This window comes from Aulostomus chinensis, chromosome 13, assembly GCF_037954235.1.
Source record: "Aulostomus chinensis isolate RoL2024-O1b breed Wild chromosome 13, RoL_Achi_v1.0, whole genome shotgun sequence".
Taxonomy (NCBI): domain Eukaryota; kingdom Metazoa; phylum Chordata; class Actinopteri; order Syngnathiformes; family Aulostomidae; genus Aulostomus; species Aulostomus chinensis.
The window spans coordinates 18,221,617-18,242,813 of NC_141332.1; the positions used below are offsets into that span (position 1 = coordinate 18,221,617).

General features: G+C 44.9%; 2 protein-coding genes across 6 annotated transcripts in view; one reads left to right on the forward strand and one right to left on the reverse strand.

The window, feature by feature from the left end:
- Nucleotides 1-381: 381 nt before the first annotated feature.
- Nucleotides 382-21,197, reverse strand: part of mrpl11 (mitochondrial ribosomal protein L11) — a 38,052-nt gene continuing 17,236 nt past the window's right edge. The window contains exons 3-7 of one of the 2 annotated variants that reach the window (XM_086222684.1): nucleotides 7,951-8,046; nucleotides 2,655-2,748; nucleotides 2,113-2,272; nucleotides 804-900; nucleotides 484-642 (exon numbers count right to left, since the gene is read on the reverse strand). In XM_086222684.1, coding sequence (XP_086078810.1) covers nucleotides 825-900; nucleotides 2,113-2,272; nucleotides 2,655-2,748; nucleotides 7,951-8,046 — 426 coding nt within the window. In that variant the 3' untranslated portion in view covers nucleotides 484-642; nucleotides 804-824. Of the gene's footprint in view, nucleotides 643-803; nucleotides 901-2,112; nucleotides 2,273-2,654; nucleotides 2,749-7,950; nucleotides 8,047-21,197 lie in introns of both variants that reach the window. The other variant, XM_086222683.1, reaches the window with a different exon arrangement.
- Nucleotides 10,125-20,550, forward strand: tmem265 (transmembrane protein 265). Of its 4 annotated transcripts, none has more exons than XM_086221818.1 (2): nucleotides 10,125-10,326; nucleotides 16,847-20,550. In XM_086221818.1, exons 1-2 carry the CDS (start codon nucleotides 10,287-10,289, stop codon nucleotides 17,899-17,901), a joined length of 1,095 nt encoding a protein of 364 aa, XP_086077944.1. In that variant the 5' UTR covers nucleotides 10,125-10,286; the 3' UTR covers nucleotides 17,902-20,550. The 4 variants fall into 4 exon arrangements, with proteins under 4 accessions (XP_086077944.1, XP_086077945.1, XP_086077946.1 ...); XM_086221819.1 differs by lacking the exon at nucleotides 10,125-10,326 and adding an exon at nucleotides 13,122-13,736; XM_086221820.1 differs by lacking the exon at nucleotides 10,125-10,326 and adding an exon at nucleotides 13,122-13,730.

Consider the following 21,197-nt stretch of genomic DNA (forward strand, 5'->3'; position numbering starts at 1 on the left):
GCGAAATCATCACAGGTTAAAAAGTAATCTTAGTCGCAGCGCTATCTCAAACAATGACATCTAACGGCAAATTAAAAGTTACCGTTGAACTCCAGCTGACGTCTACAATAATTAACTCCACAGATTGATGTGACGTGAGCGTGATACGCAGGGAAACATCTGCAGAATCTGACAGAAAGCCAACTTGCTTCAAGAAGTGTTAATAATAGATTTAACATCAAAGAGTTTGAATGTACAAATCCCTCCGTGATAAAGCAATTAAACTTTCACTAGCTGGGTTCAGTGGAAACACAGGGCTCAGGATCATAAATATTTTGAACGTGTAGGAAGGGGGGAAAAAATCTAATAACGTTTGAAAATGGAACCGAACTGGAGACGTACAAAAGGATGCAAAGGAAGCATTTACTGCATTTGGGTGTTTATTCAGATCTGAGGTGTCGAACATAAACAGTGTAGTTGCTCTGACTGGGGTACAAGTGTTATAAAAGGATCAGAAAGAGGAATGAGTGAGCGAGTGGTGGTGGGGGGGGGTGTCTTCATTTCTTCGAGGCTGCTTCGGCTGCGGCTGCGGCTGCGGCCTCGTCAGCTTTCAACTTCTCTTCTCTCTGTATCAAGAAGGCTTCACATTCCTCAGCTGACAGTCTGGAGAGGAAGAGGGGGAAAGTAAAAAAAAGCACAAAAAAGAATAACCGATGAATCACGGTGGCAAAATGTCAATATACCTGTTTTTAGGATAGCTGGGACACAGAAACTACAAGTGTTTCCAGGTCGCAGCGATAAACGTGTAATTTCTACAGTTTTACCTCGGATGAATGATTAGAACGTCAGGAAGGAGGAATAACGAACACTTGAGAACTGAATGGGGCTTTGATGGCGCAACGCCAGTGGAAGTGTATAACACTGAGAAAAATAAACAACCATTATTAGTGCATCACCCACTAATATCTCCACATTAGCATTTGAATCAAAGTATTACACTGATATAAACATTTTATTTTGTTTGTTACCAAAGTTTTACTGAACTAAAAAAGCTTTGGATCGTAAATATCTTCAAATGCTTTTCCACATTTTCACCCTTTGATTTTGGCTTCTTATTGTCATATTATATAAACTGCAGGTGAGGCACCCGTTTGTCAATAACCAGTTTTTACCTGCTAATTACCTCCTGATATCCTACTATCATGTTATTACCCAACTGTGATGTGAAAGAGCTCCACTTTAATTTGCGTGGTTTCATTCGGATATTTCCGGTGGATGTTTAATACCATCAAGCGCTTTGAAGATCCCTCTTTTGGTGTCACTGCCCCCAGACTCAAACAGATCAAATCTTTCTGGCCGCAGCGCAGCAGCGTTCAACCGCGTGAGGAGAAATCTACTGCAGAAGAAGAAGAGATACTCATTCCTCCACAGACAAAAGTCTCAATAAATCATAATGTGCCGCAGGACATGTTAACTTTTAAGTATGGCGGAGTGAGGGATTCTGGAGAAAATGTCATTAACCGAGGACAAAGTCTGAGTGAAGGGGTTTGGTTGTGCTCAAATGATGAAATAAATCAAGCAAAACTACTGTGGATGATGACATAAACATAGGTGGCGCTTTGACAGTAGTTTTATGGGAGGGGGTAGGGATGTCACACCTGTTATTTAGATATTTAATATTTGAGAAGCTTAGAGATGATGTTTTATCAGCTTGTTAAGGTGTCTGTCTCGGCCTTTTTCCTGATATATTTATGGTAATTCTTTGCTGTTTTTTGTGTTAAATGTACCATCTAAAGTTCAATTTTTAGCGCAGAACTTTTTTTTTCTTCTTTTTTTTTGCACTTTTCAAAGTTGTTACAGATACATTCTATTGTGGGGCTTTTACACCCAGTCAGTTCTAATATTCTGTGGCGCTTACAAAGAACTCTCACTTTTTATGTCCTCCCAGCTGACCTCTAGTGGCTGCTGAGAGGCATAGCAACATCGACACACTGAACCAAGATGCGGCTTTCCATGAAGGAAACCTTGAGTGGTTGTTCCTTTAAAGAGAATCCAACACTCCCCTTGTTGTGGGCCACCAGGAGCAGCTAGTGGTCCCACTTCAGATTAATGAGTCCCGGGTTGCCTACTTACTCGTTGACAATCTTGATGCCCATCGAGCGAGCTGAGCCGATGATGGTTTTGACGACCTTCTCCAGGGAGGTATTCCTCTTCTGGAAGCATTCATCCTGGATTTTCACCTGGGCGATTTCATATATTGCTCTCACAGACACCAGCCCCGCAGTCTCATGGCCTTCAAACACATAAAAGAGATGACAAGAGTGTGAATAAAGTGAATGAAAAATGCAATAAATGTACAAAGAAAAGGTTGGCATAAAAAGAGGCACAGTGTGTTAGTGGTGTGTGTGTGTGTGTGTGTGTGTGTGTGTCAGTGGTATTAGGAGTCGACATCTGCATAAAGGCTGCAGATACTGTAGCTTCCAGCATAAAAGGAGGAAATCCATAATTCTCTTTTCCTAATACCCTACCTTTTCCACTTCATTCCCGTGCATGTAATGAATATAACATCAATCAGAGCAAAGCTCCAAACCGAGCCCACGGAGAGAGATGTGGATCCGCTCTGTGGGGGAAAATTGGTGTGAAAGCAGACACATAAGTGCTGCCACAAAGCTCACCTGTCTTTGCAGCCCCCTTCTCGATGCCCGCCGCTTGCTTGAGGAAGTAGGACACCGTGGGCTGGCCGATCTGCAGGTCGAAGGTTCTGTCAGGCTAGGGAGACAAAGAAGAATTTAAATGAAAACCTATGATTAAAGGTGTGGGTGTCAGCATTTGAGAATTCCATGGAGCAATTATCTGAAGCAGGGACATAACTTGAATTTGAAAAATACCGAGGTCGAAAAAAAGTCAGAAAAACTTTTATGGCCCGAGCAGGAACGTGGCAAAGGAAACGGCTCCTGGCAGGAAGTGCGAGGAACATTGTAATGTCAGATTATTATAATTCAGATTCTCTGCTAAAAAAAAAATAAATCTGGAGTTCAGACAGTATAAAAAAAACAACTACAGCAACAAAACTTGCAAATGCGCAGATCCAAAAACCTCCTCTGACGCTCACGTCATCACATTGAGATTCGGCCTGAAGTCAACTTGATGAAACGTGTGCGCGCTCTGAGTTCCCTCAAGCAACTTTTACATTTTGGCTCACTGCATTCATCATGAATGTCAAACTTTTTTATTTTTTATGTCCCTGGGTAGAAATGTGTTTAACCGCTATCATTTCAAACTGGGAATCTTTTTTCTGCCATTTCAAATTCTGCTCAATAATTAAAGAATCTGCTCCCTTTCATGTTTGAACCAGGCCGCACAGAAGTTATCACTTTGTTTTTCAGATAATGTTTGTCAGTTGCGCTGCAGTCGGTTGCTCGGTTAAGTCGGTGTTGATTATTTCACTCAGGTTAGTCAACCTGAAGGGGGCGCTGTGACCACTGCATCTGTCCCGAGCCCATTTCCTACCAGCTCTGCAGCAACTTTGAACTGCTCTTCTGTTCAGAAACTGTAAGGGTTAAAGCAACCGCAGGGCACGGTGAGCTTGAGCCTCACACAGGAAGACACAATTGCAGAGACCGGCCAATAGTTGGCGCTGTATGAACGACATTTTCATTTTGAACAGGAGTCATGAAATCTGCAGTTTTCCTGAATTCCCTGGATTCATGTTCAGGTTTGTCGGTCCAACCTATTTCCTCCAAATTTGGTCTAGATGGAATTATCGACCTAGATGGAGTCACATGAGGACCCTGACTGCTGTCTGTTTTTAATGAATAAAGTTTTTTTTTTTTTTTAAATCCCTGTAAAATCATAAAGGGAGAAGTGTAACTGGCTTTTTTTATGCTCAAACTAATTTTCATTAGAAGGACTGGTCAGCAAATATTCATCTGATAACACAGGAGGCCTGGAACTTAGAAAAGTTAATGGAGGTGATAAAAAAATGCATGTGAATTAAAAAAAAAAGAAAAGTGGAGCAGTAAAAAAAAAAAAAGATCTAAAAAAGGGAAAAAAGGGCATTAAATTATCAAGTGATTTGATTAATTTAAAACAAGTTCGATATGATGAAGATGAAGCCACTTTTTTTTTTTTTTAAACCTCTCTGTCTTAAATTCATCATTCTCAAGGGTAAATTACCTTTTATCAGTTTGGGAAAAGTGGCCTCGGTTGTGGATTGAACACAAAATGAAAAGTTGAAGGAATTACATGATGTGATTTGAAAAATAAAAGGTAATTTTTTTTTTTTAAGAAAATCGCGACCTACCTTTCATCATCAAAACATCCGTCTGGTATTTAACATCCACAGCGAGAAAAACGTTCTCATTTTTATACATTGAATCAAATTGCCTTTAATTAATCAAATCGTGGGCTGATTTACTGCTGCGTGTTCCAGCTCTCATCCATTTCTGCTGTTCACCCTTTATATTCACACGCAGTTTCACGGCCTCCGTTTTCATCGCTTGATTCCCAGCACCTCCACTTGCCCAGCAGTAACACTCGGATCACCTGATTCTCCACGGTGTCGACTACAAGCGCAGTCTTGCCCTTCGTCCTCTTTTAAAGCATTTTAGAGATCTTCTCTTCCATCCATCCCTCACCACTTTCATCTCAGGCATTGGTGCCGTCACATCTATGACGGCCAGATAAAGAACGAGTTGTTTTTCCATCATGCGTTTTTTTTTTTTTTTTGTAGGCTTCATCATTTTGAAAATAATTCTAAAACACTTGGGACGGAAATTGGGGAATTGTGAGAGGATCTCCGACCATCCGGAGGTCTGAAACGCTCTAGAGTGTTCACCACATCGATGAAACTCCAACTGGCCCTGAACGTGACACGACAGGCAGCTCTGAGAACGTCTTCGGGAAATGGCAACCTTTTTATAAATCGCTCAATGGTTGCAGCACCAGAACTGATTTCTTCCTTTCATCTCAAAATGGACCCCCTAAAAAAGAGAATTTCGCGATACAGAAGTGGAACGGATGAGAGGTGGGCGCTGACGACTAATAAAGGAGTATTACACTTTTGCCTTTATTTTCGTCTGTATTTTATATGACAAACAATGTCGTGAGGAATGTGCCGATATGGTCGGCTCTCACTCTGTTCAAACTGGCTTCCTGCATGAAAAAAATAAGAGTTAAAATGGGGAAAGGGGAAAGAAAACTCTTCATTGAGGTTTCATTCCTCCACATATACTTCACATGCATGCTTTTTCCAGACTCATAATATACTGAATGTGGTGGAGAGTTCAAGAGAATTCAATCCAAAAAAACCAATAACAAGTGTTACTAATATGGCAATGAATGTGGTTAGTAAAGTGTGAATCGTAGAAGGTTACACTACAGCTGACCTGTATATTTAAAGTCATCAAGTCATGGTGTTAGAGTGAAGTTTTGTCACAGTTATTAACGCATGAACTCGTGTAGTCCCAGTGACCTTTGCCCTTTAACCAGGAAAATAAAAACTCCTCATCTGTAAGCGAATGTTTGTTCTATATATGAATGAATTTGTCGAGACATCACGTTTTTGTGAAGTGACAATGACCTTGACCTTCGACCGCCAAAATCTTTTCAGTTCATCCACAAGTCCGAGTGGATGTTGGTGCAAAGTTTGGAGAAATTCCCTGCAACTGTTCCCGAGAAACCAGGTTGACAAGAGCGGGACGGATGTGGGCTGGATCAGCGGCAGACAGATCAATCTGAAACGGGTTTATCGGCGTGAGCGGCCTCCACCACCACATGTAGTAACATTGATTCATGCCACTTTGCAGACGATAGATAATAAAACGTGAACATCACTTAAAAAAAAACAAACTTAGATGTGAAGCTGAGCCGCCGTGAAACATCCCCAGTGATCAACTGCGTGTTTGCTCTCCAGCCTCGTTCAACCTTTCCACCCTCGTCTGCGGGCCTAAATAAATCTCTCCCCTCTTAATGAGTTATTTTGAGACCTTTATCTTCAGATTCATTCCCTAACCGAGGGCCTTATCGCCTAAAATCTGACATATTGATCCCACTGATACATCACCTGTGGAGAGTTTACTTAGGATCATCTGTTACCTGCCACATTAAAAAAAATAAACAGAGGGCAATAAAGTTTAGGCTGAGCTGAGAAGATACCACGGAGGAGGTGATTTGTCATCGGAGTCGCGTTATCTAACAGAAATGACCTTTCGACAGAGGCAACAGATTTTTTTTTCTCCATCCGTGGAAAAGCTTTTTGTTATCAAGGTTCAATGAGTCACTGCTGCTTCCTGTTATTGCAGCATTTTTTTTTTTCCTTCCGGAGGAAAAAAAATTGAAAATGAAGAAGAAACAAGGAACGAGACAAAGTGACCCAAAACATTTACGGGATATTCAATTGAAGTATCAAGTGAATCGTTTGATATGTCGGGAGATTCGCTCATTTCCTTTCCTGTAGAGTTGGATGAAAGGATTAAGTTGCAAGGTGCGTGCTTGGCTCGGGAGCCAATTAGCTTAGCTTAGCATAAAGACAAGCAAGAAAAAGCAAGACTACACGGGGCTGATAAACGAATAGCAACGGCCAATACGCCAAACTAGACACTGCACCACAAATGCGATGTGTGATGAATTTGTGTGATGTCACAGCGTCTACATCCACGTTTCATGACATCCACAGGCTCCATCCACAGTTCACTAAGCTAGCAGCTTTAAGGTCAACGTTACATTCAGTGAAAACCCCTGAAACCCCCCAAACAAAAGGGGTGTGATGTCATGCTTCTGAAATCGACACCACATTACGTCAGCAGCTCCGTTCTGATCATTGCCAGACTCCAGCAGCCTCGCGTCAGCAGAGACAGCATCACATTTACCGACATTTTTGTACAAACGCACCTCTTGAAATGCTCAGACTGGAAATACACTTTTACACATCTGAAAACGCCGTGCAGCTACACGCGGTTCTGTTCATGAACGCGTAAACTCAGATCTTTTTGGTTCTACGTTAACGTCTACGTTAATTCTGGGAGGCGCAGTTAACACAGCACATCTGGCCTTTTGTACGGATGATGACACCACAACACACACTCTTGTTGCAAAAGCACAAAAATATGCGCTAAGATTTGCAGCTCATTTACGGCATTTTTAAATATTTTTGCATTTCCCATTTCCTCTCTATATGCTAGTTAGATAACCTGGTCTCTCATCTAATCAGCTCTAGACATCCGTGCCACGTACAAACACAATAATGGTATTGATCTTTTCTAACTCCTGGCAAAAAAGAAGAAGAAGAAGAAGAAGAAGAAGAAGAAGAGCTTTTCCTATATATTGACCTGTTTCTTCAAAGTAAGATGAAGGTCAGTGTGAAATGTGCTGTGGTGAAAATCAACTCAGGCACTGTTGAACGCGCATATTCGACATCTGGTTGCCCTCCAGCACTTAAACACACATAGTGAAACAAGAGCACTAGACTGCACACCAGCAGATGGCGCTGGTGTGCAGCACCGAAGCCACAAACGGACGAGAGAGCTGTTGCTGGATATTGCATGTCAAAATAAATTCACGCTTTTTAAAGGATTAGGCTTCCCCCTCCTTACATCACCGACACATTTATTCAGCTGAAAGGACACAAGTCCGGATTTTACACAACGAGGTGGGGTGGGGGGGGGGGGGGGGGGCGAGGGGTGTGCATGTCGAGTCAAATAATATGTGGTTGTGTAAGAAAAAGAAGAGCTACAAGCTCTTATCTGTGTAATTCGGATCTCTTGCATGCATATAATGCTTTCTGACTCCAGGTTCCTGCGGGTATTGCTTCATTAATGAATGCAAATGGAAAGGCTTACTACTGTGGTAGAGTATGAATAATGGAAGTGCTCTGGTAATAATATTCAGCAAGTGGAATTAACCACAGTCATGGGAGGGAGGGGCACTAAGTGTAAAGGGTCAAGATTAGGTTAGAGGAAGCGGCAGACGCACCTTCACATGGATCTTTACCGGCAGAGGGATGCCCTCCTTCATCTCCTTGGTTCTCTCGTTGAAGTCCTTGCAGAACAGACTGATGGGGATTCCTTTCTGGAAGGGAAAAAAAACAGAAAAATTACGCTTGGGTTGAATTAACACATTTGAGGAGGCCGAGTTCACAAACACCGGGCTGCATGTCACTCGTGTCACGCTGCGCTGGCAGAATATAGATGCCTGCACTGCTGTCATCCATCAATCACAAAGCTTCATACAGTTCTGACTACATTCGCACACTTGAGCAGTTCAGGGATCGGCCATCTGACGACACATGTATGCGTGTGTGTGTGTGTGTGTGTTTGTGGGGGGGGGGGTTCATGTGGTGGACACATGTTTATAATAGTTCTTTGTTTTTGTTTACACAATGAAATGCTTCTTTATGAATGTGTGTATGTGACTGTGTGTGTGTGTGTGTGTGTGTGTGTGTGTGTGTGTGTGTGTGTGTGTGTGTGCGTGTATCTTGCTGCACAAAGCCAGAGCAACCCAGTGATGAATGAGCCTCCCATTTTCCAGCTCATGCGAGGCCAACCAGAGCGAAAGTAAAATGGATGGGTGACATTAAGTCAACATGCGGCCAGCGCTGCTCCTTTGCACCATTCCTCTCCAGAGCTGAATTCAGTGGCAAAGACTAATAAAGAATCTAATTATTACAGCTGAAATTTAAACTGGCCTCCACCCGCCATCCTTCCCAGAGGCAACAAACTGATTGAAAGGTTCATTTCAGAAATGTGGGAATGAAAAAAACAGCGGTTTTATACACAATTTAATAGACTATTGCTTCATGACGGAGCACACGGAGCAGAGCGCGGCCCTCTGCTTCTAATAATGAATCAAATGAGAAGTCAGTCATCCTGAGATGTTCCTCCGAAGACGGGACGAGGCGGACATTTGAGCTCAATGGAGTAGAAAGTTCTCTAAACATCATCTCCTCTCAAGGCGTCAAAAGCACCTGATGAATGCTAATAATCATTCCATCTACACAACCTTATCGCTTCCGTCGTGTCGGAAGCACAACTCATTACTTCTCGGGGGAGGTTTGCTGTGCGTCCGCTAACACAATAACAACAAACAGATCGAAATTTTTTCACATCGCACAAGTTGAGGCAGATTATGGTTTCAGAGCTGATGGGTGCTTTTTGAATTACAATATCCTAATAAAGAAATGAAATGCAGTTGCATCCCCAGAGCCCTCGCTCGGCTCTACCTCCCCTCCCATGCTTATTAATAGTAATCCCATGTCAACCTCACTACCTTCTCACCATGCCCTTCCCTCCCTCTGCCTCCCATAAAACAACATCACAAGGGTAAACAAGAAGGGAGGGAAGGAAAGTCTAATTAAATATGGATTAATATAAAGGCTGTGATGTTGGGTATGAGTCAAAGCAACCCCCAGGCTTTGCCTCACACATTCAGCTCCTGTTCCTTTTCCCTTTTATTTAGCCCATGTGAGATAATGATCTCTCCCACCGACTCAGACGGCCCTTTCATGCCACACAATGACATAAAAGAGCCTCCCTGACCAGCCACAGATAATGCCTGATGCTTCTAAAATGTGCTTAGGCATGGATATTGAGGCATTACGCAGACAGGACCTACTGTGCTAAAGATAGACAAAGACTGTGCAGGGCCTCCCTGACCAGACAGGGTTTGAACAAACATGGAAAAAAAAATAAAATAAAAAGACGACAAGAGTAAGAATTGGGAAATGTAAGCGAGACGAGGCTGAGGGGAGGAGACACGGCCCACCTGGGAGCTGCACAGATTGTCCTGAGCACCACACACAATTAACTATGCACCAGAGGCAGGTAATCATATTTTAATTAAGCAGTCCAGGCATCTCAAAGATGACAGCAAGTTTTATTTTGCCCTTGGGCTATTTAAAAGTTCAACTGCGGTAATTACAGCAATTGAGCCGCGTTGGTAATTGCAATGACAGTGTTTCAATGTAACAGAGGCTTGGCAGGCCATGAAAGCAAGATTCAAGATTGGCTCCTCCAGTGATCCCATGACATTTATCACACTGAGAACTGGAACGCTAACATTCACACCCTGGCCAAATGGCTAACCCCTGCTCGCCGCATCTGAGCATCTAATCATCCTCCAGTCCGAGCTGCTGGATAAATCCTCTGCGCTCCACCATGACTGATTAGAGCCGGGTGCTCTCCAGTATAAAATGGCTGCAGCCCATCACCCGAGGTGGGGCCCTTCCACATGAGGATATTCAGCCGCACGTCTTCTGTCGGACATCTTCAAAGACCTCTGAGATCCTGGGCACCGGGATTAAACTCTAATCTATGAAGATATTTCTTGCCATCAAATCCAGCGTCGACAGCGGTGAGTAATTGCTATGTGATCTATTTGAGATCAGCACTGTCTTATTACTCATTATTATGGGAGCAATTAAGCGTTTTGCAATTAAAATGCAAAAAGTGTCCATTTGATTTGACCCTTCTAACATATTCTCTGCAGTCTTTTTTGACACTCCCTCCGTGTTAATGTGATTGGCCTTTCAGCTTCACTAACTCTATTTAACAAGATGTAGCACTGGTGTGGCCCCCGTGGCGGATGTGTGCGGAGAGCAGGAAACTCTCAGGGAGGAGAGGAGTGATAAGAAAAAGAGAGCAAGCCGGAAAGAGAGAGCGACAGCCGGATTGTTCTGAAGTTGTCAGAACGTGGGCAGCGATCATGGTCAATATTTGAACAACCGGAGAGAAGGCTTTGTTTGACCCAGGTGAGCAACGGGGGGAGGAGAGGCTGCGGGGGGTCCTCATGAATATGTGCGAGTGTATGTTTATGTATGAATATCTCATTTCAATCTGACAAGACTATCAGGTAGAGGAGTGGATGCATATTAAAGCTGCTGGGGACTGCTGACAGCGAGGAAACGTTCGCCGTGTGTGGTCGCAGGTGTTTCTGCATCTCAGCAAACAAGGGGAGGGGGGGGTGGAGAAAAAAAAAAGAAATGGAAGGAGATGAAAAAGAGAGAACAAGAGAGTAGGTCAGGAGTTGTTGCTCATAGAACCGTGGCAAACATGGGTGGAAAAAAAAAAAAGGGACACAGATGTAGGATGAGGCCTTGGGGCAGGATAAATTGCCCCTGGCACACAACGGCACAGGATAAACTGCCCCGAGCAGTTGCCTCGGAGGATCGCCGCGATACGGTGACAAAGGTGCTACAGTGGAGAGAGGCTGGTGGGAGGCGAGGTTAATTAAACTCTTCAGTGTGAAACACTCTCATTCATTACCTTCATTACCTTGCTCATTTAATCTGCTCCAGTGTTGGCGTTTTATCACATTCAGCCTCATTGTAGTGTCATGCAGCAGATTAGGTTTCATGTTGAACCCCTCAGCTGGGCCACCTGCCCTGCGCCGGGGGGGTAGCAGGGTAGTTGGCACTGCCACACACACACACACACACACACACACACACAACCAGTTTAAGCACAGCGAAGGACACAAAATAAATCGAGTTCACACAATGGACACACATTTCGCTTGATTTTCCACCCTGGAGCCAGTGGATTAGTCTTAAAAGTGGAAAATGATTTTCACCCCCAAGTCTCCAGTGAACTGTGCTGCAGCCAATATACAGACCCGGCACAAAGGAACTGCTGCTCAAACCAAATTCAGGAACTCATCTTTAGAACAACCCAGACAAGCCAACAACTTCTCCTCGCTTTGTTTCTGCCAGTAGGTTTGCTCAGAATAGACACTTTTTTGTTTACACCTGGCAGAAGAAGAAGCGTTTCCTGTTTGACGGCACGGTGAAAAGCAACGGTGGGCGACAGTGGAACAAAATGGATTGCATCACGACAAAACATTCCATTTTCAGCTCCATTAGGTCCTCCTTGCAGACTTGACAGTGTTGTGCTTTTTACCACTTCACATGATTAATCACGTGTGGAGGCTGCAGCAGAGACACAGGAGCCCCCCAACTGCAGGCAGCCGAGGCTCAACGCTGGAGACGACTGAAAGACACCACAAAACACTGGAGACAAAGAGAGGGAGTCGGGCATCTGAGCAGCCTTGACACAATCAATTCAGACCGGCTTCTAATAGCAGAACAAAGCGCGGTTGAGTCTGATGGATTCTACTCGAGGTGGGATTTATTTCACGCCTCTGAGGAGGAAGGTGAAGCGATTGAATCCTCCATGTCTGCTGTGCCTGTGGAGGTTATCCTCAGGTGGAGCACTGTTGATGCCTTTAGCATTTTTTTTTTTTTTTTTGGACATGCTGGTATAACCTCATGTGTCCTTCCAAACTTCTCAAAACATTTCTGAAGCAAAAAAAAAGTGATGACTTTACAGAAGTGAGGACAGCCTGTCCGCCTGGCTGCCCCTCGCCTTCTATCCTCTACCCCTCTTTTTTTCCCCTCTCCCTGCCTCATCTCTCCATTCTGAAAGTGAGCCAGTGTGCAGAGTGACCTTCAACCACACCCACAGGGAGCAAAAAAAAAAAAAGGAGGGGCGGGGGGTTGCATGGTGGAGAGAGTGGGATAAACATGAGGAGAGTGGTGATGGAGAGAGAGAGAAAGTGGACGAGGGTGAAGAACAAAAAAAATCCCAGTGAGAGGGAGAAAAATTGAAAATCTCTCTTCTCTTGGAAACCAGTGGAGCGCAAAGCTGGATCTGACAAGAAAGATGACTCCCCATCCCCTTCCTCACCAGTCTGATTAAACCTTACTCTAAAATGAAGCCGGCACACTGAGAGCCAATGTTGAGCCTTTAAGTGCAGACTCAAACGCCTACAGATGAAGGATTAGGACCTTGAGGACAAGGTGACGCGATCAAATCCAAAGAAAGAACTTCACCGCTCCTTTAAACTGCGATTTCCAAAACCTATCAGATACTCCCAAGTCCCTCTAAGCCATTCATAATTGACTTAATCTACAACACATGGATGATGTCCACTAAGTATAAAAGAGGAGGATTAATTAAAGATCTGAGCTTCAAATGTGTCTCCACTCTGAATTCAAGCAAAGAAATAATAAGGCAGCTCCCAAACAATAACCTGCAAGTGGCGTCGCGCTGATTATCATATCCAATGAGTGTACTGTAACCGGCTGCTCTCAAATATTCATGGCATCTTCCACCTAAACTTCCCACAGCTGCTGGTGGTGGAGGAGAGGAGGGTGGGAGGTCTGTGCTGGAGCACGCAACCTGCTTACAAATGAACACCACCACAACCAAACTCGGACAGCGTGAGTTTCCACCTCTCGCATGAGCCATCTCCCCCGCTCCTCGCCTCTCCACACCACTTTCTTTTTTTTTTTTCCTTTCCCCGCATCGTCGCCGCCGCCGCTTCTTCTGTTCTACTTCTGAGCGACTTCCCAGCTGGAACCCGGCTGAAGAGCAGCAGCTGTGCACGGCTGCGTGCCCCGCTGCTGTTGCTGCTCCTGCTGAAGCCGCCGCCGCCGCCGCTGTGTCAAGACATACACCGACAACAACGCACTGCAGCGGGAGTGACAGATCCGGGATCGAGCCCCTGCATCAGCCATCCTGCGAGGCAGCGGAGTCTGCCATGCTGGATCCGAGGACGGGAACAAAGTATGAATTCGCTCCTGTAAACTCGGGTTTGCTCGGTGAAGCAGCGGCGGTGACTTCCCTCTCGCAGCCCCCTCATGGAGCCTGACTGTACCCCCGGACTTTTACACCAGGAGACTTTTATTTCCATCTACCGGGGGAAACACTTGGAGTAAAACCACGACAGGAGCATCGAGCCCGAGTGCAAGACGAATGGTTCGGGTAACTAAAGCTTCAGTTTACTAGCAGCCATGCACGGATGCTGTTAATAGGGCAGTTATGAAACAGGTGTTGCGGTTTTACAGAGACGTTCCCACACGACGCGCACTGCACGATGGCCAGTTTATCGCCACATTTGAAGAAAGAAAGAAAAAACAACAACCACCACCAACAAAGCAAGTGTGTAAAAATGCAACAAGCCCCTCAGGCAGCACTTCTACCTGAGAGATCAACAGATGTTTGAGTCATGTGGCTGCAGGTCTGGAGGGAGGATTTACGGGGGATTGAACCGCCTGCTTCTATTAATTAATTAGTTTGCACATTATGGCAGAGCTCGTCCCGGTGCCCTTGGTGTTCCACCTCGGAGAACTTGTGGAAAATCTTGTTTAGAGGCGAGGTCTTTGATATCATTTGGAGCAGACAAATTTAATCTTACATGGATTACAATCTGGCTGGAAATCATCTCAATCTTTGTGTGTGTGTGTGTGGGGGGGGGGGGGGTATTTTGATGAAGCCCTCCTCTTTCACACATGATCAGCTCAAAGAGTGGGAAGCAACAAAAAAAAATTCTCTCTGCAACACGCATTTTTCTGGATATATGCGAGAACTGATTCCTCCTGCACGCTATTACACGCCATTACTCATGCTTACAGTGAAATGGGTTGCCTCGCCTTGTCAGTAGTCGTGTCACTTCCTCTACCGGGGAATGATGAATCTGGTCGTTATTGATGAGGCGAGTGGACACACGGGCTGTCATCCCTGTCCCTCAGTCACAGCTGAATAAATTAGGCCGCGCTGACAGGGAGTCAAAGCACAAACACGGGCTGACGGGGGAGGTTTCCAGTTGAATTTAGGAGGTGCAGGTGGAATAACTTTAGAGCCACGACCTCAAGAGGGCAACACCAGCTGCCACAACGGCTGTAAACAAGAGCTGCAAGTAATGATGGTCACCGATCGATCAATACCGATTCCAATATCTCAGCTATTTTTTCATGAATTATAATATTGCTATATCCCATAAAATTATTTTAATGTTATTGCTTTAACTGTATGGATCAGAGACATGTCAAGTGATGTTGGATTCATGATCCAGCACCAGCTACAGAACAGAGTCTGTATCAGAACGTGGATCAGTACCTTCACTCCAAAGTCCGATTCTGTACCTGATTCCCATATCCCCAATCTGATACCCAAACTCTAATCTGTATCACTGATTAATCTGCATAAAAAAAAATGTCAAGGAAGCTTGAAAAGAAAATGTTCATCACAATGACCCAGAGGCCAAAGTGAGGAGTTCAAACTGTTCATCCAACTGTCCAAAAAACCAACAGACGCTTGATTTTCTGTAAAAATGATAAAAAGCGACATCTTTTCTTTTTAAGAGTCTGGAACCAGCAAATGTTTAACATTTCTGCTTGAAAAACAGACTGAAACGATGAATCGGTTAGTGGAATATTTGATTAATATCATCTCTGTGCAGCTCGACCATAACCTTCTCCTTCTCCTTCTAACCTGCAGGAGAAAAAAAACCCCACTTAAATTCCAATATCCTCTCAATCTTTATTCAGTTTTGAGTGAATGATAAACTGCAGTGTGTGGTGAGACAAAAGGCTTCAGAGACAATCAGATTTGAATGCTGGCGTGATCCACGCCTGTCCTCCCACCATGCCTCCGAGCGGATTAATCACGCGGTCCTCTCCCTCATCTCTTTGATTCATCGGTTTCAGAACAAACTCGAATGTCTGTGATATTTCAATACTGCCTGTGATGAATACATTGGGAATCATCCACGCTGAGCTCATGAAACGCATATCTTCATATAAGTGGGTGGAAGTCACTTTCTATCGGCGTTTGAGTCTTTTCCTTTCCATCACTTTCACCCCCTCCCCTTGAGCTTATTTATGAACTATTACCATCATGCAGTAACACTTTATTAGGCATGTAGAAAGCCAAAAGGCCTATTAATCTTTTAGTTGCATTCATATGCTCATTTTCTCTCCCTCTCCCACACTCAAACAATCTCAACCGCCGTTTTTCACTCCCCAGCCCTCTTCAGTGATTCAGACAGCTCAGAGGAGGTGGCAGTGCTCCTTTTAGTCATACAGCGAGGGAAGGGATGCGCCTTCATACATTCCTCACAGGCAGACTTTACTCGGAGGCCGCAATCATGCCGGCAATCTCTCGCTTGATCACGCTCAACTGTTGTCCTTACGACACATCCGAGCCGGTAATGATTTTATATTATAATGCCATTGATCCAGCTGAAGGCTTTACGCCCCTGAGGGGGGGTGCTGAGCAGATCGCAGACAGTCCAGTGGTCTGTGCCACGCCAAACAATAAAGAGACGCTGGTTCAATTCCACTGTAAAGTCGATGATAATTTCTCATGCCAAGATCAATACTGGGGTTTATACTGTCCCTGGATGAGAAATGAGCTGCAACAATAAAAATTAACCCTTCTGTTCAGACAAGTTGGCATTGCGAGCATGCAGCCATCCAGATGAGAGTACACAAAGACAGTAGTCAAATGTGCCTAAACAAATAGCGACGTATCAATATTCATCTGAAAGGAGAGAAATGATGAAAGGCTGCAGCTCATTGTGAGCGTACACAGCAGCAAAGACGAGGCTTTGACAGAGCACCTAGCTGCGACATTAATTACTCATGAATAAGGTGGGTACACACACGAGTGGGGACAACAATAAACAAAACAGCAGAGCTCTTGGGAATATCTTAGAAAAGTGATAGGACATTTGAGGAAAAATTTAATTGATTTAATTCAAAGAGGTGAGGAGGAAAAAAACAAACTGTTTAACAGGCTGCTTAGCTTCAGCATCCAGGGTAGATGTAACTGGCCAAAGATGAAGGGGGCTCACTGCTCGCCAGACAGCCACTGTCCTTAACCATAGCAACAAGCAACGATATATTTTGAATTTGCAAATGTTATGAATTTAAAAGCGTGTTCTTATCCTGAGATGCATCAGTCTCACTGAGGACAGATGGCAGCGACTTGACTGAAGTGAGTGATTTGAATTCTGCCAATCTCTCACTGTGTGTGTGTGTGTGTGTATGTGTGTGTGTGTATGTGTGTGTGTGTATGTGTGTGTATTTCAGGCATGGTGCCCACGCCCCAGGTGTGCGTATCAACCCTGGTCACAGTGAGCACGATGGCAGTGGTGGACCTCTATCTGCTGGAGCAGAGCATGCTAGGGGCTCGTGGTGTTCCAGGTCCCAGTGTGTGGCAGTGTGCTGCAGTGTTGCTAGGTGATGTGGGCTTCCTGCTTGCGCTGCGGTTCGTGTCAGCTGGTGTGGTGTCAGAGGCACGGTCGCCCCGTCGTGGCTTTGCCAATGCCCTCTGGTTCCTCTTCCTGTCCCTGCTCCAGCTCAAGCTCTTCTTTGTCTGCCATAACTACAGGCAGGAGCGCCGGCCGCCCGACCCACTGGCCAGGAAGACCCTGACTCTACTGTTGTCCATCTGCCTGCCGTCCTTGTTTCTGATTCTCACAGGAGCGGATCACATGACCCCGCAACGCAGGAAGCAGGAGGTGCGGGGTCGGCTCTTGTGGGTGGTGGTCGACCTGCTGGATGTGCTGGACCTGCAGGCTGGGCTGTGGGAAGCCCAAGGGGGGGCTTCGGCTGCTACTGAGCAGAGGCTGCCTATGTGGGCTGAAGGCTTGGTTTTCTTTTATTGTTATGCTCTCCTGCTGCTGCTGCCATGTGTGGCCCTCACAGAACTGGGAGCTACTGGCCTGCCAGGACAGAGAGGGCCCCGTAAGGAGGCTTTGTACCCCTGGCTCAGCTTGGTCACTATCAACATCTTCACCTTGGCCCTCAGGGGCGCGGGCATGCTGTGGTACAGGGACCCCCGGGTCTCCACAGTGTTCCTGGGGAAGAACTTGCTGGCTCTGGCAGTGAAGCTGAGCTCAGCCTGGGAGAGACACAAGCAGGAGCGAAGTTCTGCAGGAGGGGGGACAGCACTTGGAGCCGAAGCTGCAAACTCAACAGTGCCGAGCCAGAGCTCGGAGCAGGGAGAGGGCCAGGCTCAGGGGAAAGCCCCTCCCTCGCATTATCACACACTGTCTCACTCCCAAAGCCACACACTCTCCCATGTCAGCCTGGAGCCCAGAGAGACGCCCTTAGGACCCTCTTTCATCTCTCATGAACTCTAAAGGCTTTCATGCACACTAGTATATGTATGCACACCCACACTCAGAACTGAGCAAGTCAAGCCAGCATCACATCTCAGCAGCCAGCTGAGATATGTGCAACGCAGGGCTGTGAAAATGCATCTGGTAAGCTTGGACTTGTGCACATTTTGTTGGACCATGAACCATGTTGAATGCATTGCTGTGATTTTGGGGTATTTATTTTTTAAAAGTGAATGCAGAGTTAAGAAATGTATTTTAAAAAGGTACATCCAGCACGTGTGTCCGTTCTGTATGTTATTTTCTTCGTGAGCTGCTGCAGTTCACATATTTGTTCAATTTCATCCCAAATCACATTTAATTATCTTTCCTCACAGTGAAAAAATAATGGCGACATCTTGTTTTAATACTACAAGACTCATATTTTAAAGTCTTGTATGATAACAATGAAGAAAACTAGGTTTCTAGGGAAATCTCAGTAATGTTCCTTGTTGTCTCAGCGGACTTGAAGGGCGCAACAGTGTTTGTGTTTGACAGCAGATGGGAGGTTTGCAGAAAGCTAGTTATGGACGGAGAAGAGGGAGATAAACTGCTGTAGCAACCAGTGAAGGGCAGACGTGTTGCTAATGGCGATTTTGAAGAACGACCACACCAGCATCTAAGGTGACATTTGCAGCTATGTTCAGACGCCGTTTAATGTGCTGCAGCTAAGCAGCTAATTAGATCTGTAGCCTGTAAACTGACTTTAGCGGAGCACTTTTCCCCAGTGAATATTTGCCTCATGCAAGCTCAGGTGCAGGACGAGAAATGGAAACGGGTTCAGATGTTTAGATGAGAAGGAGACTTTGCGAGAAAGCTAATGCGGGTTGTCGTTTAGCATCCGTGGCTGTCTGGTGATGAAACATAAAGCTTTTGCAACATTTCCCATACAGCCGCTCTGCTTGTGTGGCTCGGATCAATACAGGTTGAATACATCATCGGTGGAGTTTGTGTCAGTTACAGGCGAGATTCAGCAGCTGCGAGGACCACAGAGATCGCGATCACGTCATCAGGTTGACACCCCGACCACAGCACTTATTGCGCCTGCGAAAAAGAGCACTACTTTTCTGCTGCCAATAAACTGTCAAAAAATATTTCACATTTGTTGCTTTTTACAGTGCGCAACACAACCCAAATTAACAACACACATTTGAAAACGGGCGTCATCACATGACACAAACCAACCATAATTCCAAGCTTCCAGAGCGCTATCAGTGAAAGATCTGATAGGTTGGACACAAATACAGTGTTGTCTCCATCTATGTAAGCACACGTCGATGTACATTAAACCTGCACCGGACAAGCCGTTTCCACAAAACTTAGCATTACAGTTTAGTTTGTGTCATTTGTGGGGAAAACTGGATCAGCACTGGTACTGGATGCCAAAATCCTGAGGGTGACCTTTATGTCTGTTACTTTATGGGACTCTATAAGAAGAAAACTTTTATAGATATAGAGGAGAGATGATTTATTTTTTCCTGTAGCGCCACACACTCATAATTCAAAAGGCGTCTACCAATAAAATCCACACACCACTCTGCTCCGGTGCTTCAGTGCAGAATCTCGTCTACCCCCGACGACGGCGACTAGGGCTGATATCATGTGTTCCAGAAATCAGTTCATGTGACGTTTGTTTGGAGTAAATTCCTGCAGACTTTTGGACTTCGGGATCGACCAACACACAAACTCTTTTTGGGATATGACTTGTTTGGTTTCTTTAGCACAAGCTAACTATTCAATTATTCATCAGTACTTAAAGGGGACCTATTATGCTCATTCAGCTCCATTTTTTGGGAGGGGGGGGGGATTCTGGGACTTCACCAGAGATTTCATAGACTTTAAACAATCTTTTATCCTTTCCCAGCCTTTATGCAGCCTCCGAGTTCATCCTCGTGTCTGAAATGACCATTTCCTTCTCTGAAAGCCTCGAACTTCCTGGATGTGTTACGTCCGGCGAATCCGTGATGAGCTGACGTCAGCTCACCATGGATGTTCAGAGACATCATTTTTGCATATTTGAAACTTTGGCCACGTTTATTGTGAGCATTACAACGCTGACAATTCATAAAAGCGTAACAGGTCCACTTTATGAAATACACTGAATATTTAACATCCAACAAAATGTGCATAAATGCATATATCAAGTTGCCAACTGTTCATGTTTGCATAAAATATCGAAGCCAGTGAGATGGGAAAGGAGCCTTTTGTATCGTTTTACTCCTACTGCAACACAAATTACAACTATGTTGTTTACAAAGGAAGAACCCCCCCCCTGTAAGTAATCCCTTTACACATTCAAAATTAATGTTCGGCTGTCTTCGGTTGTTTGTAATTGTTTCTGTCAGTTGTTTAAAAAAATGTCCAGATGCCTGTCAAGCCCTATAATTCCTTTTTATACTTGGATGAAAGAGACAACCTTTCCAACAGCGGGTTGTTGTCGTGTTTGCGACGAGGGATCGTGGTTGTGGAGGATGTACAGCACAGTCAAGTGCCTTGTTTCCCCATGAAGCAGCACATTACGTGCAGCATGCGGGACTTGGACATTCGCCACGTGTAAACTGTGAAGTTTATCCCACAGCTGTTGTCATCTCCACCTCCGGGACAGAGTGCAAACTAATAAAGTGTTTCATACATGCCTGGTGTTGACACTTCAGTGGCTATTATGTTGGAATGTTATTGGCATCCTGTCATCCACACACAGGAAAGAAGCAAGAGAAGCCACTGCAAATTATTCAAGGCCAAGTGGCCTTGGGGACAAATAACTGCTTCCCTTCCTGCAAGTCTTCCACTACATTAAAGTCAATCAGCTTCCATTATGCAGCCAGAGAAAATTGCATGTTTTCCTGATGCTGTTATGTTGTGAATGGAGACCCCCCACATATTCAAGCTAAAAAAAAAAACCAAAAAACACACGCTTGTTGCTTTGCAGAGAGGTGCACTGACGAAAAGCCCATCATTTATCACAATTACGCCCGCGGCCCCATCAGCCTGCCTCCTCTCGCAGTAATCTTCAACTGTGCTGCTGTTGTGCTGCGGTGGTGCGTGCACGTCTACAGTCATACTAAGTGCGTGATGTGAACCAGCTTGTTGCTCACAGCGGTTCTGAAAGCCCCCTTCAACCTCTCCTCTGAGCTTTAATGGTCAAATTAATTGAAATTGAGGCCATTTGTCAAAACGCAAGAGCTTATTCTCTCCGCTTTATGCTTGATTTACCAGCCATATTTACTAATGTACACACTCAGCCACAAAAGGAAATTCATTTAAAGTTTCTGCGGGGAATT

Excerpts from the sequence above, each read along its gene's own strand:
- tmem265 (XM_086221818.1), top strand. The coding sequence starts at position 10,287 with ATGAAGATATTTCTTGCCATCAAATCCAGCGTCGACAGCG. Across the intron at positions 10,327-16,846 it reads CAAATCCAGCGTCGACAGCG|GCATGGTGCCCACGCCCCAG; the intron begins GTGAGTAATTGC and ends TGTGTATTTCAG.